At 39.2% G+C, this 19,938-nt stretch overlaps 1 protein-coding gene across 1 annotated transcript in view; it reads right to left on the bottom strand.

Moving 5' to 3' along the window:
• CABCOCO1 (ciliary associated calcium binding coiled-coil 1) overlaps positions 1–8,935 on the bottom strand; it is a 52,197-nt gene extending 43,262 nt beyond the window's left edge. Inside the window, exons 1-3 of the mRNA XM_030453184.1 lie at positions 8,894–8,935; positions 8,327–8,437; positions 1,615–1,727 (exon numbers count right to left, since the gene is read on the bottom strand). Of these exons, the coding sequence (XP_030309044.1) occupies positions 1,615–1,727; positions 8,327–8,437; positions 8,894–8,935 (266 nt within the window). The remainder of the gene's footprint in view (positions 1–1,614; positions 1,728–8,326; positions 8,438–8,893) is intronic.
• Between the last annotated feature and the right edge of the window lie 11,003 nt (positions 8,936–19,938).

The raw sequence follows: 19,938 nt of genomic DNA, 5'->3' as shown, positions 1-19,938 counted from the left end.
AACTATATATGATCTTTCAATAACTTTTAATGAGAATCTTTCACAACAATTTGTCTCCTTATGCACATTTTAGTCTCCAGTGAATTGTGGTCTTCAGTCTCCACTAAAATAACAGGCCCATCATGCAGGAGGAAACAGTAAATGCTTTTTTTTTAATTATAATTTGATGGGGAAAAAAATTCTTTCCAGTTTTCTTAACAAAAAATAATAGAAATAACCTCCCCCCTGCCCTCAGAGTGGTGACACATGGAAGGAAGAAAATCTATTCCAGGAATAACATTTTAATCTCTATTAAATGCTTTATCTCTTCAGAGGGACAAGTTTCAAATTTTATTTTCCACCTCCACCCTCTAATCTAGTCCGGAGGATCACTCATTTCATTTTCAATTAACCATGAATTTGCTAGTGGGCACAACTGCTCCTAAATAATTTGAGCATTTCTGAAAAATCCTATCTTGAAAATACAAGACTATAGAGTGTCTAGTTGCACTCCTGGCCTCCTAAATTTAGCTGCTATTAAGCACTAGTAACAAGGCAGGGTGTTGTTACAGGAAAGGCAAGATGGGCTTACATCAGAAATCTTCAGTGCTTCCTATCTCACCAGTGCAACACAATGGCTACCTACTAACACCTTCTTAAACTTTCTGTCCCTTCCGAACTTTAAAAACCTTGCTGATGTTTCAGTAACTCATGTTGAAGTATAGAATCTTAATGTTTCAGCAAAAAAGTTATCAAGTGTTAAAAAAGTGTAGTATTGGTCTGTTCTTATTCACATCTTAGACATAGAATCCTAGAATCATAGAACTGGCTGGGTTGGAAGGGACCTCAGAGATCATCAAGTCCAACTCTTGATCCACTACTGCTGCAGTTACTAGACCATGGCACTGAGTGCCACATCCAGTCTCTTTTTAAATATCTCCAGGGACGGAGAATCCACTACTTCCCTGGGCAGCCCATTCCAGTGTTTGATCACCCTCTCTGTAAAGAAATTCTTTCTAATGTGCAACCTAAACCTCCCCCGGCACAACTTGAGACCATGCCCTCTTGTCTTGCTGAGAGTTGCCTGGGAAAAGAGACCAACCCCCCTCCTGGCTCCAATCTCCTTTCAGGGAGTTGTAGAGAGTGATGAGGTCTCCTCTGAGCCTCCTCTTCTCCAGGCTGAACAGCCCCAGCTCCCTCAGCCTCTCCTCATAGGATCTGATCTGGAGTCCTTTCACCAGCCTGGTTGCCCTCCTTTGGACCTGCTCCAGGACCTCAATCTCCTTCCTAAACTGAGGGGCCCAGAACTGGACACAGCACTCGAGGTGTGGCCTCACCCGGGCTGAGTACAGGGGCATTTCATTAACAGCATATTTAATACTATGGCAAATTAAAAAACATTATCAATGTGAAATATCAATTAAAGAAAAAGGAAATAAAAGAAAAATCAAGAGGAAATACAGTAAAATATAGTAAATCAGAGATCAACAGATTATTTCAGAATCATAACAAATATTAAGGATTTAACCAAACAACAAAAGGACTAATGATATAACCACAAAATATAAATATAAGGGTCTGCAATTTTTATTTCATTATTACATTGGTTCTAGCACTGTTAAAATTGCCACTTACATTTGAGCTTCTTCTATATTTTGTTCTGACAAAGTAGCGATTTGGGAAGGAGAAAGAAACATCCGATTAAGAACCTTCTTTTCACCTAGGGCATCCTGATCTTGGTCTTCTTCCTGAACACAGAAACGTATAGGAATATGATTTTAAAGGTTTATTTTGTTATGTCACTAACTTTTGTAAATAACATTTTTGGTTTGAGGAAGTATGCAAGGCATTAATTCAACAAATGCCAAAAATGAAACACAGTTATAATTATATGGCAGCAACACAATACCCTAGCACATTTACACTAGAGAAAAGCTAGGCAGATACATGGAAAATAGTATTTTTACCTTAAATCCAGCAGAAGCATAGTGACATATTATGTTCAACACAAAATTAAATTAACTTACAAGTAAAGACAATAGAAATACAGAGGTGGGGAAAAAATCCATGAATCTAGATTTGACCAACATGATACTAGACTGCACAGTAATTAATTTTTAAAACCAGTTTCTGCTTAAGATATTATAAGCACACATACACATTATCATGCTGTTTGCTTTCCTCCTTGTACTTGATTGCATTTTCAAATTTACTGTCTGCATTGTTTCCCTAACCTAAAAAAAAAATAAAAAGCCAAGATACTTGCTGCAACTCAATGATACACACTCCTATTTCAGGGAAGGTCCATATATTTGCAATACACAAGGTAGTTCCTTGTGGGAAATACAAGGATGAACATGTTATAGGGGATAATAAACTGAGCATGGACCAACAATGAACCAACAAGCTAACAAAAAATAGAAGAAACTGGTATTTTCCTTATTGTGTCACTGACCAAAACCAGTGGAAAACCCCCTAGTTTTACAATAGAATCTGTAGGCAATGAAGTGAGGTGTCAAAGCACATTATGAAGTGTGAGATGAAGCAGACTCTCAACAGAGGTGCATGGCAGGGGAACATGTGACAGTGGTCATAGAATTGTTCAGCTGGAATGCAACTACAATATATTAGCATAGGACAGCATAAGAAAAACTATCTATGAAGATAATTAAGTTTTAGAATAGGTTGCCCAGAAAGGTACAAGAATGTCCACCCTTGCACCTTTTCAAGAATGAACTGGGCAAAAGGCCCAGTCTGCATTCAGTGCTGGCTCAGTTCTGAGCTGGCAGCTGGACCAGATCATGTCCCAAAGATCCCTTCCAGCCTCCTGAGTGTGAGTCAAACTGGCTTGACCTGATTCTGAACCAGGACACCAAAAAAGTCTGAGTAAAACCTGATCATAATTTACTCAGTACACATCTGTGGGCCTCGGGACTGCAGTAAGGCAAAGCTTGATGAATGATGTTTCTAGCTCACCTCAGTGGAAGATTTCCTAACATGAGCTGATTTTTGAGCCTGAGCAGTGTTGCTCTGGGTTACCAATATACTAACTCTAGTTTTGGTCAAAGAGAGCCCCCAAATAAAGCTACACTGCTCCCCCTGCTGCTGCCAAACTGTAAGGTATACTCACAGCTCTGGGACCAGCTGAATTACAACATTCAAGGCTGATGAGATGAGTCTGAGAGCACAAACATCATCTAGTCGACGGGGTATTTTTTCCCCCTCTAGTTAAGTACTAGAGTACGTTCACATATACTTTAATATGACAAATTATTGTTCCCAAATGTAAAGAAGTTAGTCTCAGATACAATGGTTCATCAGAAAAACAGGAATGAAGTAATCAAAGGCTTCCTTCAGATAGTTAGCAGCATGATATTTTGGTTTTACTAGCAATAGTTAATGCAGTATAAAAAAAGACTCCTACAGTCAGTAATGTTGACACAATTGAAGCTGCATGTCCTAGCTAGGGAAAAAAAAAAACCAACAAACCCTCAAATTAATAAATAACTGATTGTGGTAACAGCATACAATTACTGAAAAATATTATTTAATAATTAGGGAAAATATTAATACTTTCCTAAAGTGACCAGTGGCGTTAGGAACCTGTTGAATAAGAGAAATTATAGAAGTAGTGAGAGCTGAATTGAAAGAATAACCAATATTGATGTTTTGGAAACTGAATTAATACCAGCTTATCTGTTTCTCTCAGGATATCAATACGCAGGATACTTTGTTTTTTTTCACCACTACATAAAGGGCATATTGCTGGTCAGTCAGTCAACACCTTACTGACAGCAATTTGTAGGCAAAATGTTAAGATTTTATAAATACCACGCCAGATGGACTTTATCAGTATAGCATGAGGAATTCAGCAGTGTATCAGGAAGAAAAGCATAATAAAATTCAAGGTATAGTGGTTTTGTTTTCGTCAAGCCATTTTCCAGCTTATCCTCTGAGATTACAGTCCAAGTGCAAGTCTGAACAAAGACCCTTCCATAACACTCTCAACCTCCTGCAAGACTTTCCTCCAACTTTCAAGACCATACCAGTAGCCCTGCAAATAAAGGTGTATCAGAAGACCTCTTTTCCTCCCCCTGCTTGCATCTTGTGCTGTAAGCATAGGTTAATAGCCAAAATTTAAGCATTCTGGAAAGCAACTCCCAAGAATCTTACCCCAACTAATTCCTCACTGTTTTGTGAAAAGAACAGGCAACATTCATCACATCAGAAAAACCTTGTCGAAAATGGAATTTTCTCCTGCCTCCATTGTGCATCTGGCTTACTGCAGTATTAAACTTTTTAATACACATTTTGTTGTAAGGACCACCACACTTACCATGCTGATGCTAAGGCTCATCTCATTCTCTGAATTTCAAACAGCAAGAATGACCTCTGGGAAACTTGAAGTCTGAGTATGTAGTATTGTATTACAGTAATATAACAAGCTGCATAAGTTTACAAAAAACTATTTTAAAATAACTCTGTGTGCCTTTCACTCAGTCACTTATAACCTCTTTCAACACATTTAAAGGTCCTCTAGCATTCGAAGCATATTCTTTAACCAACTAAACTTTGCAGTTTAAACTTGAGACATTTGAGCTGTGGCAACTCAGCATTGCAGATAAGGCTCTGTAATCTGCACATCAATATCTGGCAGTTTACATGGCAAGGTGAATGCTTCCCACATCACCATTCCATCACCCACTGTCTGCAATGATATCCCCAGCAGCAACACCCCTGCCAATGCATTGCTTTCCTACTGCTCATGGTAAGGACAGGTTTGTGGCACCACTTCACTACAACAAACGCAGGTATCAGATAACAGGTATCACATAAAAAGAAAAACTGTTCCAAATGACTGATGAAGAACTATGGGAGAGAAAATACAAAATTTGGAAAATTAATGTTTAAAATTATTAATGTTTCTCTCATTTTCAAAAGTAGGGAAAGTCCATTATTCATCTGGAAGATGCTGTATTTGTAGAAAGTTTCTGTTTGGGCAGAACCTCCTCACAGAGATGATTAAAAGCTTATAATTACTTTGTATCAACACTGTTTTGTCTTTTGATTTAACCACCACTGAAAAGTCAAAGGGATGTTTTTTTAGGTATGTGTTCACTAGCATAAAAGAATTTGCTATTTATTTTGCTGTTGACTGTACTGATTGACTGAAGTAATCCAAGGTGATTTAATTCTGGTAACACTACCCTCCTGTGTTGGGAAAAAATTTGTCAAAACAGTCCAACCAATGAACTCTCCCAGTAGAAGACTTAACCTATTTAAATAGAGATTACTACTTGAGAACTCTTTGTTACTGTTCTATTTTCTCTTAAAGAATTTTTAGCTGTTTTGAATGCGTAAAATGTTTCTGGATGTTCAGCACATTACTTCAAATACTTTGCACATCCCTTGTCAACAGCTTCAAATCAAAATACAAAATCAGGTATTCTAAAACAAAAGAATAAGATATTCCTTTAATCTCTCAGCCAGTGTTCACAAATCACCATGAAACAGAAATTATCAGCAGCAGAATAATAGAGTGAAAGAGTAAATTGCAAAAAAGCCTGTGACTAGTGCCATGAGGAAGAATTCTCTCTCAAAACCCCAAACTCCACGTGGACTCCCTTGCCAGGAAAAATGTCCTACCACCTGCAGTTTTGGTCAGGGCCTTCCCAGAGTGGCAAAATGTTGAAACAGAGAAATGGAAATTAGCACCAGTGTTCCTGAAGGGAAATAAGTCTGTCCTTTGGGATGAGCCCTTGCATTGGCTGAAGATATCATTGGCATTTGTTTGACATTACAGTACAAAGCTTTACAAAACCATGACTTTCAAAAATATATTCACAGAGGAATAGCTTAACCAATTCTCTTAAATTACAGCAAATGCCTAAACTGGAAGGAACCAGAGATCTTCCTGTCCTCACTCCATCAAGGAAATTACACTGGACTCAACTCTACTGTCACAGCTAGATATTTTCCTAATATCTGAGCCAGTTCATTTAAAGCTATCTCAGCTATCTCAGTCTGAGTGATACTGCTGACAGCAGTACAGATGTACCCTGAAAGAGTGTTGCATATCAGTTACAACTTTAATCAAAATGGGAATGCAAAAAAACCCCACCACACCAGCAACACAGGCTGTTATTTGTATTATTATACACATTTTGTTATCAAGCTGTCAAATACTTCAGCAGAAGCAGAAAATCTTGAAGCTGTCTACTTTAATAGTTAAGGCAGAAACAGAAATGCATTCGCTGCTCCTGTTTCTTTTAGAAAGCCACACTTGTTTGCTCCCACAATGGGAAGTTAAAATCAATAGTTGCTATTTCTAGTCATAACATTTCTTTTGTTGTCAAACAAATGAGGAAATAAAAATAGCAATGCTAATTTCAACTACATTCAGAAGACAAATATGCAGATACCTCAAATACAAAAGATAAAGTCTACATGGAAGGAAAGCTTTCAGAGGACCTTTATGAACAACAGACACCGGTAGCATCCTTTTAATAACAAAGTAAGTTTCAAAAATTTCACACAGTCCAACTGTTAAGATAAATGGATGACCAAATGTTTCATGGCATTAAGCTTCAGTCCTGCTTTCACAGCTGTAGACTACTTATTGAAAAAAATATGTTAAAAATAAAACAGCGGTGGCACATGCTAAGATCAAGATTGAGATCTTCTAGTAGGCTTTCTGCTGCAAGTAACGACAAGTTGGAACAATAATAAAAACAATTAAAATCAAAAGGAATTGTCTCAAGGTTTAAGAAACCATGTAACAAAAATAGTGACACAATACAGGTTACCTACAGTTAGATAATTATATTACAGATAATGTAAAGCTTGTTTCAGCCAAAGCTGGAGACAATTTAGTTTATAAAAAGGCATAATTCCACAGAATTCCCCACAAAAATAAATCATAAAAGACAGCAGAATTTATTGCAAAGATAATCTATCATGCATAGAACAAACATCAATACATCAGAAAATATGTGAAAAAGAACAGGTTCACCAAATTCCTCCAAATGTTACTTTTATAAAATCATGAAGTAAAAATGTCAGAACTGTCAGCGGTACATCTCAAAGGGACGTACGATGTGTTTCTGACAGCCTGTCATTTCCCATCCAGTACACCTGGTATCCTTTTACTATGATCTAACTGACTGCACTATCCCAGTGCTATGCTGTTCCAACTGCCAAAATATTTAGAGAACATTAACAGAGAATACTGTGAAAGATGCATGGATTGTTCATGAAACACTTTAAAAAGTAATGACACATTTCACATAGAAGACACTTTATGTATTTAAGGAAACCTAAATGTTATGCTTTTGTACCAACAATTGCCAGGGTACATTGGTGCCCAGAGATGCAACCATGACACTGGCTGAAAGCTGTCAATCACTTCCACAACATTCACAGTAACTTCCCAGCCATCAAAGACAACAAAACAGTTCAACCAGAAGAAAATCTCATAGTAGCTACAAATTATATATAGACAGGCTTGAGGGAGAAATTCTGAGCTGAGGCAACACCTCATTCACTCTTGGGAGGAATGACTTGTATTGTTGTATTTCTCTTGGTATTCAGCTCATGATGAGTTGCCTGTTAGAAATCACACCTCTTTCAACCAAGTCAAAAATTGCAGCGCAAAAAGGAAAAGAACAAACAAACAAGGAAAAAAAACAAACAAACAAAAAAGATGGCCAAAGGCAAGGGAAAAAGCAAATACAATAGAGAATGATGCATGTTTATGAAATTCTCCATTATGAGACTCTAGGTGGTAGGTGAGAAACAGAACCATGCTGGTACTGGAAGGAAGGTGTGAGGTTGCTCCCATCCCCTCAGTGCTCTTTGACAGGCAACTAACTGCCCATCGTTCCCTCAACAGTAAAAAACGAAGAGACTTCTAACACCAGGAATAAGCCATGAAACAACCATATGCTTTAAAACACGAGTCAGCAACCAGATGAAGACCGACTGAAGGAGGTGATGGAGTCGAGCCTGAGCCCAATGGGGCTCTGCCTGGTGAGGCCTTGGCGGAGGAGCCGCCATTCGGGTTTTGGCCGGTGTCTGCCCCTTCAGCTCTCTTGGGGACCAAGGCTCCACAGATACGTGTACCCACGCTGTGTTGTTAACACCCCACCCTTTTATTACTCTCTCAGAAGTTTAGCAAAGACATTTTAAATAAATTATTTAAAAAACAAAACAAAAACAAAAAGCATACGCGACCCGTCGGGACACGGCTGCCGCCGCCCTCCCGCCGCAGCCTCGGCTCCGCACACCGAGGTCCCGCGGGAGGAGGCAGCAGCCCGGGGGGCGAGCAGAGGCCCGGGAGAGGCAGTACCTGGCCCGGCGCCGCCATGTTACCCTCAGCTCCGCGTCCCTGTCGCCCGGGGAGCGGGGGCGCGGCCGGGGCGGGTGGTGGGGCACGGAGCTCTTCCCCGGGGCTGACCGCCTGCCCTCACCCTGGCCCGGCGCCGGGCTGGGTCCCGAGAGCGCTCCTCTCGGTGCGGCGGTGCGGGAGCGAGGCGCTAGCGGGCCCTGGTGCCTTGAGAGTAGCCCTGGGACTGAGCTGTCTTCACAGCCCCTGCCCGGAACGCAGCTCACCTGTCCCGTGGGTGCCCGTGGGGTGCAGCCGGGAAGGAGCCTCTGCATGAGGAGGGATCTGTCTGCATGCTGGCTCCATCCCATCCTCTTGGTTCATTGCAGCGTGTCCAGGCAGTCACTGCCACACCGGCATCGCTGACCTACACAGGTCACGCAGCAAATACCACGAGCGATAGCTGTACGGAGAACACAAGAAGGATAAGGACGTGGCTACTTATAAACAGGGCCGTGGAGCCTGTGAGAAGCCCAGTTCCTGCTGGGAAGTCCGGGGGCAGTCGGGTGCCCTGGGGGTCATGTCCCTTACGGCTGATGCCCACGTCTTCCTATTCCATCCGGTCACCGCCATCTCACAGCCTGTGGGAAGAGACTTAAGAACATCATGCACCGTGAAGCAATGTTTCCATGCCCGTTTTTATTTAGATCTTGCCGTTTTCCTAATGCTAACAGTGCCAGTAACTACTGGAAGCATTGTTTGAATAAAAATTATAAGGATAGCATCATGCAGTTATCCCTGCAGTTACCGTAACAACATGGCAGTATTTTCTGACTCTTGCAAATCACGTTGGAACCAAACACCTAAATCTAAATACAGTCCAAGACTGTCAACACCTATTGCTATAGCCCAGACATCAGCAGGTGTAAATCATCATGTCTGTTGAGAGTAATTAACGCATAAGGAGTTACTCCAGCTAAGGGTCTGGACTTGAATGTTTGTATTTTACATACAATTTAGGAATAATTTACAAACTATAGTAAGAGGGGGAAGACAGACAACTGTATTTGCATTACAACATACATCAGTATGTCTTGTTCCCCCTCTTTGTCCTATTCTCTTCATGTTTTGTTTTTCTAAATTTGGATGACTAGCAGACTAAGCTTTGCTGGAACATTTTCTCTGTCAGACTTGTGTTGCACGCAGACCCAGAGCAGCAGCAGCAATTCAGAGTAATAGCACTTACCTGTGAGATCAAGTAAGATGCAAGCGTTTGGTGGGTGAATAATAATGAGAACAAAGAAAAAGCTAACTTATTTTGCAAAGCTTATTGATGTGCTGAGGGAGCTGCTATGACAAAACAATTTCTTTGCAGTGCCCCACATAAAGCAAAGACCTCCTGGGATTTCTGCAGCTGTTTCAAGGTCTGATGCTGTTTCTAAGCAGTTTGCCACTTTGTAAAGGTTGTCATCATCAGTTTCTTAAAATGCACAACCACTAAGTGCAGTACCTGTGTCTTAGCTGGGTCACTAGACAAGAACCTGCCCATTACCCACTAAGATTTTGATTTATAGCTTGAGATTGAACATGAACATAACTCTTATTCTCGCTAGAGCACCCTGACCCTCACTGAGACACATACACCAATTGCACTTCCAAAAGGAGTCAGAAATCTGATAGAATGAGGTTCAGAGAGCTGGATCCTGTAGTGTTTTGTAGAATTATTCATAGTATTTTAAAGAATTGCTTAGCTTTGTGTAGAGCCCACACTGTGATTTCCCACAATTTGTGCTGTGCTCTGTAGCTGACAGCAGTACAGCTGCAGTTACTTCCCCTTTTACTGTGTATATAAATCTAACGAAATAAGAACATTATTCAGACCTGTAAGTACTGCATCCAGTAAGGTGTAAAAACTGGGGAATTAAATGCGATATTTTTAGGCAACATATAGCAATGTATATGTTAGTTCTTAAGTTATCTAGTCAGAAACAGATAGATTTTGGACTTACCCTTGCAGCCCTCTAGTACTGAAAATGCCCACTGATTTCCATGAACATTTTCAGTGTGAAAGACAGGGAGGCTTGAAGCCCTTGGAAAGGAGATAATTCCATTTCTCTTACTCAGTAGTAAAGGACTGTATTCTGTCTTACACAAAACCCACACTGAGGGGGTTGATTGAAGCTGAGCGCTGATTGAAGCTCAGCCCAAATTTCCTGTAGGGAGCTCTCAAACTTTCTACTTTTCTAATTTAAATTTTCAGCTACTCAGTGTCACAAAGGTTAGATGTTGGAAATGATACCAACAAAAAAAGATTCAACAGTTTTGTTCAGTTATGTCTTCTATTTTCATGTGGATCCTTCGTGTTTACAAAGCCCACATTTGTGTGCATGTGAGTATTTAAGGCAGCTTTTTAATTTCCCTCAAATGCAGGACAAAGTGCAACACAGAATTAGTGATCTTAAAACTCTGCTATAGTTCTTTCCTAGTACAAGTAACCACAGTAGATTTTCTACAAATGCTAATGGTCACAGACACTCCAGGTCAGAGCAGAAAAACAACTCCTGCTATAAAATGCCTTCTCCACTGGCGTAAGCTGTGTTAGTTGCAAAGGTTCCTGTATGTGTAATTTAAATAGACCATATTTGAAAATGTGGCCTTACACAGTTACACAGTCAGTGCTCTTTTACTTATCTGAGAAGCCTCCAGAGGTCAGGTTTCTGAGGTTGTTTTGCTAAGGCCACTGTCATCCAACGCACAAGTATCTTGGAGGGAACACTTAGCTTTTCTTTCTGTCTTTCCTTAAAGCTCTTCAGCTTGTGGTGCCTGGGCCACCTCCAGCCTGTTAAAGATACCCACATGGCTCACTTTCACTCAGCCCTGGCAGGGACTGGGCAAAGAGCTGATTGATCTCCTCAGTTTTCATCAGGTCCTCAGATTTTCATTTTGCTGACGATGCAGCAAAGCATCGTGAATACAGTGATTACAAGCAGCTCCCTGCACAATAAATTACACTGTGGTATTCCTAGAAATACTTTCCTCTTTGTCAATAATCACATCTTTTGGGGAAGGAGCAGACCCAACCTGCATCATCCAAGTCCGTGTCAGAAGAAGAAAGGTCAGAGTTGCCCATGAAGCTTCACAGAGCTTTGATGGTGTAGGGCACCTGCAACTGGAACAACACAGCAGCTGCAAGAGGGTTCCGAAATATTCCACTGAGTCCTTCAGTTTTAATAACCAAGGTGATTCAGCCTGATTTTGTGACTCATTTGAAGAGGTCTTCACATTTCAGCAGTACATGAAGTTTATGAATTAAGAAAAGGAATGATTTTTCAGATGCCTTATTTTAAAAGGCCAAATTTTTGTGAGCTTCATTCCTATTCACACATCCTCCCTTTGATGACACAGATCCTGTGAAAATGTTCAATTGCAAATATGTTTCCATTCAGTTAAGCATCACCAAGCACAGTAATTATACACAGGTAAATTCAAGAGGAAAAGCAGACGAAATTTCCTAGTAGAGCCTTACGTTTTACACGAAGATCCAATAGACATACAGCTTCTGTGACTGCCAGCCCCCGTGACAACAAACTGGTTTAATTCTTGCCCTCTGGGACAAGGACTGAAAAACCTATGGGCATGGATAGAGGTCTTGCACACAATATTGGGGTTTGACCCTCTTAGTAACAAAAAAATGGATAATTTGGTAAAGTACCAGTACATTAGTGTTACATGGCTCTTAATAAGGAGTCATGCATTATTGTACAGAGTGTGTTAACAATGTAATTAATCATTCTCTCCTGGCTCCTCTGTAAGATTCATCACATCCTCTGTCCAGGGAACAGTATTCCCTCTAGGTAATGTTCTTCTGTTTTATATATCATATATCTTCAGAGAAAAATTCAGGGTATGATTGTGTACTAGAAAAAGAAACACATAAATCCCAGGTTGTCAGTGAAACTTGTTTTTAAAACAAAAAGATAATTCTCCCATTTCTAAGGCACTATCCAATTAAAGTAAGAGATGAGTACAAGAGGATAACTGCTTTGGTGTATCAGCAGTGGGATGGACAGGTTCCTGAGTTATTTAGGGAAAGATACTTTTTTGATCTAACCATTCTAAGGGTTGGACTAGATGATCTCTGAGGTCCCTTCCAACCCGGCTAATTCTATGATTCTATGATTCTATGATTCTTCAATACAATCTACTAAGAATCTCTCCCTGTCTATTTAATTAATAGGTAGGCAAAATTTCCAAGTGATTTGATAGTGATTTTGAGAGACTTATAAAGTTAGTACTTGGCTCAGCAACAAGAAAGTACAAGTTAAATTGAGCAAATCATAAATTTTCAATTATTCATAACAATATACATACAGCGAAATTAAAGCAGTAAAACATGCACTCTATCAATGATTCCATTATCCTCTCCTGTAAAGAGAAGTGGCTCAGTGGAGGATAAAAGCAAATATCAGATTGATTCTGTTCCTGATCTGAGCCAAAATACTGCTATATCTACTGCCAAGAAATTGAACTGAGGTTCACAGAAATCCTAGAAATTAGACAGAAAAGACTTAAAAGGATAGGCAGTCCATCTCCAGGGAACCTGTACTTTTTCCTGCCAACAAGAACTTCAAGAAGAAATGTGAATTTATTTAACCCAATAGTTCAAGACAGTCCCTTACTATGTAGTACATTGCAGAAGTAATGTATATGACATTGTATCATGCTATTGATATGAATGAAGAAAACTTAGGATTTTCTTCCCTCTAAGTAAAAAAAAAATCTCTGTATATCTAAAGGACTGTTCACAGTCAGCTTTCAGACCAGCACAATCCACTACAATCCCCAAATACAAGATGAAACAAAAAGGACAGCACTGACCACTGAATGACTCTAAGCCCTTTGGGGCAGAAATTTACTTTCTAAGTTTTATACAGCGTGAATACACTGGTGACAATGAATAAACAATTTAACACAGGCTTAACATTGGGTTTTGGGTTTATTGAGGGCACTTATGAAAGCATTGTTTCACTCACTTAGAGCTGTATTATTCAGGGGGAAAAGCTGTTCAGTAGAGAACATGCCAAGTAATGTAGTAAGAAAAATTACCAGAAGGAATAAACCAAATTAAACAAAAAATGTATTATGGTGGCAAACAGAGATAAAAGTTGTTAAATGCAATTTGACATGTACTTATCTATTAAACATGTGTATGTATTGTTTTTATATAATAGATGTGTCTATATTCCTTTCTTCAGACCGCCTTTTGAGCTCTGATTCTCATCTTCTTCTCTATGTCTTTCCTAAAGGTAGAAATTACCATTAATCCAGACAAGCTTGCATGAAATGGAATATTAAACTCCATGCAGAAGAGGAGACATTTGTTGTTTAGGCAAGCTGTCTTCAAATTTCAGTTTGATAGTCAAAACTTGACTTTTCAGTTTGAACTATTATTTAATTCTGTTGGCTGGCCAAAGAAGATAGAAAAGCTGACCTGTGTGAAGTACAAGCCTGAAACTGTTATTATATCTTAATAAAATAGCAAAGCCTACAAAAAAATAAATTAAATTAATTCACTGATTCCATTGTCTTTGCCCTTTTGCTCCCACATGGGATCATTTTCTTTCAGAGATTTCGTACTTCTTTTATGTCTTTGTTGTGAAGCTCTATTGATTTGGTTTTTTTCCACCTTCTCAAAATGATGCTAACCAGCTTTTAAAATAACATATAACAATTTAGAGCAGTAAGTGAAAAAATACATCCAGCTGAAATCTACAGGGGGATTTTCAATAGAGAGATCATAATTACACAAGACACAAGCTGGCTTGTACACTGGAGTTTATGAAATCATCTTTTGAAAAAAAAAAAAAAGCGCCCTGTGACTTTTATGTCAGTCTAGACACATGTGCTGCTTGTCACTATTTCCAGGTTAAATTGACTGTATTTTTTTCTTAGAACTTGTGTGAGCAGTTTCCTTGTTGAGTGTCTTGGTATCTTTTTACTTATTTAATATGGACTGTCAAGCCTGAATTTTAGGGACATAGCATAATGTTTAAGTGATGTCTTGGAGCAAGGTCACAATTATAGCAGCAATACCTGGAGAATCAGCATGACAAGCATATTCCCCCACTGCACAGAGAGGGCTACAGTCAACAGGTAATTTGTTACTGTGCAGTCTATCAAAAAATCCTAAGTGTCTCTGCCACCAGAATGAAGCAAGATGATTGGGGTAGATAGCACATGTCTCCTCCTTGTGTACTTAGAATCAGAGTACAAATCCCAGGGAGTGGATGAGCACATTGGGAAAAATCATAGAATCATAGAATTGGCTGGGTTGGAAGGGACCTCAGAGATCATCGAGTCCAACCCTTTTACCACCGTTGCGGTTGCTAGACCATGGCACTGAGTGCCACATCCAGTCTCTTTTTAAATATCTCCAGACACGGAGAATCCACTACTTCCCTGGGCAGCCCATTCCAATGCCTGATCACCCCCTCAGTAAAGAAATTCTTTCTAATATCTAACCTGAACTTCCCCTGGCACAACTTAAGACCATGCCCTCTTGTCTTGTTGAAAGTCATCTGGGAAAAGAGACCAACGTCCACCCGGTTACAACCTTCTTTCAAGGAGTTGTAGAGAGCGAATGTGTCCGTGCAGTCTACTTAAACATCTAAGCATAAAGCTTATCCTGTGATCATTAGGCAATATGGTTAAAATTACAATAAGCTTTTTGTCATTGCCTTTCCCTTTTTCTTCGACTCACTCGAGGTTATGGATTCATCTTGGCAGAGTACCTTAAAATTAAAGGGTATGTAACTCAGTAATCAGTCCTGGGAACACTTTCTTTCCTGGATCCTGAATGTGAAATAATATTCAGTGCAAGCAGATGTTAGAGAGAGCTGCAAGGAGGAGTTAATGTCCATATTAACTCAAAAAAAGATTATGTAGTTGCATGCAAAAAATGAATGTGCAGCTCTCTAGAGAGGTTTAGTGTATTACTTCTAGTAAAAATAAAACTCATTGAGCAGAAGACCTAAGGCCAGCACATATATTTGTGCTAACAATATCACTAACTGCATACCAGCTCTGACTGTGATGTCATAAGGAACATTAATGGATTTCTTACAGAATGGGGGGTCAAATGCTTCCATAATATCTTTATAATAATAATTTATTGATTTAGTGGTGAATCTAAAATTAGCTTCTTGGAGAGTGAAAGTCTAATTAGTCTTAACCCATTTTTGAGTCCTTTAATATCTTGGAACTCAAAATTCAAAGAGAGGGCAAAGATGGGGCACAGCTCTTGTAAACCAGTCTTGTCCTCAGCTTGAGCACCCAGACATTTTCTGCTGATACTCGTGACTGCTGAGTTATGAACAATTGCATGGTCCCTGGGGAGCAGAGTTACCCACATGCTAGGAAATGTAGAAGCAGGATGAAAGCCCCAACACACTGTTTGACAACATTCCTTAAACATGAGCTTATGCTTTTCTCATTTACTTGAGGAGAAATTTGAAACTGATAAAAGTTAATGGAGTTTCATTCTTATAAAGCAATGTAAATGAATCTTCCTCCTTGTTTTAACATCTGTGAACAGAGTCTTCCTCTTTCTTGCAAACAAAATGTACGAAATTCTCCTCAAGTTTTAATTCTATTTGGCATCTGCACATACACTGCCAGGGATATTCAGAACCATTCACATTAACAGCAAATACTATTTTTACTCTAAAGAAGGGAACAAATCCTTATTGATATTCAGCAAGTCGTGCGTCGTTACAACCAAGATATAATTTACTTACTTGGCTGACTGGATTACATTACTCTATGAATTTTGTAGTTTCATCTGTGAAAAATCGAACTTTGGTTCTACTGTTGTCATTTCCCATAATTCTTTCAAAACAATCTGTGGCAACAGGAGAAAAAATAGCTCCACAAAAAATAGCTCACATGCTTCTGGCAATAGCATGTGAAAGGACATTATTTAGAGTTAATTAATTAGACTAAGTAGTTTGTCATATTCTTTACATTATCTGTGAGTCAGACGTTGTATATAAGTATTTCTTCCATTTGTGTACTTTGTAAAGGCCACGACTTCCCTTGTTCCCTGGGAACCCTGCAGTGAAAGCATTTGTCTTCAGCAGCACATGGCTTTGTTAGGCTGCATGAATAATATTTCTAGTTGTTCTCAACCTTTCACTTCAATCAGAACCCACCCATTGTCATCCCTGCAGCACTGCAGCCACCTGAACAGGACAAAAGCTCAACAATTTACAGCAAAATCCAGAGGAGTTCAGCCTATGCAAAGATGATAGGGCTAAAAGATTCTTATTTATAAAATTATCCATTAGAACTAGAATTCAGTAAAAAAACTAGCTAAAAAAAAACCCTAACATCCAAAAAATAGAGGATCATGGATGCTCTTTCAACTGGGATTTCTTCCTCTTTACTTCCTCTCATGTAAATATCTAAACTCTCTCTGAAGAAAATAAAATTAATCTCTAAAACTAGATTTAAGTTCATAAAACGTTTATAGGCTTTCCTACAAAAAAACTGACTTAAAAGTTCTATCTCTTGATTCTATCTAGCACAGTCTTATGTTTGTCCTACCTCTTGGCTTTTCAACTATCACACGGATCACGAGTTACTTTTCCATAACTACCTTTTCCATGTTACCCATGCCAACAAAGACATTACTCTTGATAAATGGCTATTTAATTTTTAACTGCCTCTGCTGCATTTTACAGTATAAGCTGTAACTGGATGTTTATACATGTACAAGAGAAATATTTTTTCTCATAGCCACAGTGAAAAGTTATTTTGTTGAAAATGGAGAAATTGAATGGAATCCAAATAAAGCATTATTTAAGTACAACTCAGACATGTAAATTTCTGATGCCAAAAAATAACTAAAAATCAGAGCCTGCTAGTAGGGTATTATAATGGAAACCATTTTTCCATTCCTACCTACACCTTTTGCTGCTATTCATGAATCCCAGTATCATTCTTATAATAATGGTAAAGTAATAATAATTATTTCTGTATCAGTCAAAAAAACATCTGTATGATTTCATCTGATGTTAATAAAATGTAAATCATTACACTAAGTTGATAGTATCTGTTGGCTATATAAAAAATGGACTCAATCTTCTTTCTCCCCACCCTATATAATTAAAAAAATAAAATAAAGTCAGAAACCAATTTTTAGCCAAGCATTCATCAGAGTATGTATTGTTAACAGGTGTTGTGTATTTCATTTCCTATGCACACAGCGTTGGAATGTAAAACTGTAATACAGCTCCTAGGAACAAGTAGCATAATTAAAATTCTTTGCTAGTTTGATTTCCTGGGTATTTTCTTCCTTTAAAATAACTACATTGTAAACAAGAGCCAATTTCTTAGATTTGATCTATGGGTTGTACAGATTATATTTCAGGTTCAAAATGGTGATTTAGACAATAATGCATAACAGCTGAATAGTTATTTATAATGGTGCAGCACCTGCGGCAGGCTGTCAGCTGAAAAAGCAAAGCTAAATGCTTTCAAATTCACTTGTGTATTATAATAGGAGTAGCAGTGGCCACTATAGATACAATAGTTAAGCATGTATTGCAACTTTTGTTTCTGATTGCTTTCCATTTTCACAATTTTATTCCTTTAATACCAAAACTGTTCATACTTAGTGTCAGGCTATACGTGTTTTGAACAGTTCAGGCACAATTTAGCTTTTTGTTAATTAAGGGGGTGTGCCACTGAATTTAAATATTAAATAGAAAATCAAACTCATCTCATAATTTCAATATTTCCTACACTTCCCACACTTCTGTACATGGATATTTAACAGAACTTTGCAGTGCTTTTTTTTTTCCAGTCTTGATTAAAGTTGCTGATCATTTTGGAAAAATAGTATCTGAAATTTTAAAAGTATAAAGATGTTTTCTTCACCTCAGTATGAAGCAGGGTTTTCATATGAGCCTTTTAGCAGCAGCTCCCATTTAAAATTCTGCAATTGTGCTTATGCATTTTCCTTTTATATTTGGTTCCCTCCTGGATTCAAAAGAGCGTGGATCATTTGTATGATGATGTGATAATTCTTCAGTGATGTGAAACACAAATTGGGAAGAAATATAACAGCTGGTTGCAGCAGATCAAGGACCATACATAAACTGTGAGTGTGCTGATGTATCCTTCACCCACAATATGAAGTCCATTTAGATGTGCACAGTCTACCAAGCAATGGTCAGATTTCACCAGAAGGAATGACTGGTATGTGACCGTACATAGAATCACAGAATCATAGAATTGGCTGGGTTGGAAGGGACCTCAGAGATCATCGAGTCCAACCCTTTTACCACCATTGCGGTTGCTAGATTATGGCACTGAGTGCCACATCCAGTCTCTTTTTAAATATCTCCAGGGACGGAGAATCCACTACTTCCCTGGGCAGCCCATTCCAATGCTCGATCACTCCCTCAGTAAAGAAATTCTTTCTAATATCTAACCTGAACTTCCCCTGGCACAACTTCAAACCATGCCCTCTTGTCTTGTTGAAAGTCATCTGGCAAAAGAGACCAACCCCCACCTGGCTCCAACCTCCTTTCAGGGAGTTGTAGACAGTGATGAGGTCTCCCCTGAGCCTCCTCTTCTCTAGGCTGAACAGCCCCAGCTCTCTCAGCCTCTCCTCATAGGGTCTGTGCTCGAGTCCCTTCACCAGCCTGGTTGCCCTCCTTTGGACCTGCTCCAGGACCGCGATATCCTTCCTGAACTGGGGGGCCCAGAACTGGACACAGTACTCGAGGTGTGGCCTCACCAGGGCTGAGTACAGGGGCAGAATCACTTCCTTGGACCTGCTGGCGACGCTGTTCCTGATCCAGGCCAGGATGCCATTGGCTTTCTTGGCCACCTGGGCACACTGCTGGCTCATGTTGAGCTTCCTGTCGATCCAGACTCCCAGGTCCCTTTCTGCCTGGCTGCTCTCCAGCCACTCTGTCCCCAGCCTGTACATGGACCATCCTAAACCCATTGGAATTTTGAAAGAAAGACATAGTTTTAACTTCTCTTATATATTAAACATCTATAAAAATACTTATTTACCTTGTGTGTGTTACGAGGCATAAGATGAAAAAGCTTTAGTAAAGTGCTTTGAGATTTCCAGTGGCAAGGTGACAGGCAGTGTAAGTACAGTGCTACACTTCCATCTGAACAAGCAAAGTTTTGTTTCTAGTAACTCTAAAACCATAAGCAGAATTAGAATCTGCCTCCAGGTGAAAAAAAAAGTCTTGAAAGGAAAAAAAAAGTAATGAAAAAAGTCTTGAAGGAACAAATTCCTTTAGAATAGAAGCAACAGAAAAATAAAAGAAAGAAATGACTGGCTTTTGACAGAGATAGCTGTAACGGAGGCTAGAAGCAGTCCACTTGCTCTGGGGCGATGGGATGATGTCATTGCCAATTAGGACGAGTACTTTGTTTTATAGCATCCATTTATTCCATGTATGACCTATTTTAGTGTACAGCTACAAAATCATCTTTGGAGTGCTTCCACTGGAGCCAAGGGAGTTAATCCTAGAATTAGCTTGGCCAGTGAAGTAGTTCATAAGCAATAGAAATACTTAGAGAAACATAGTCTGAAAAAGTGTAATAGA

Source organism: Calypte anna, chromosome 6, assembly GCF_003957555.1.
Source record: "Calypte anna isolate BGI_N300 chromosome 6, bCalAnn1_v1.p, whole genome shotgun sequence".
In the NCBI taxonomy this organism is placed as follows: Eukaryota; Metazoa; Chordata; class Aves; order Apodiformes; family Trochilidae; genus Calypte; species Calypte anna.
This window is presented reverse-complemented; position numbering and strand designations above follow the sequence as displayed.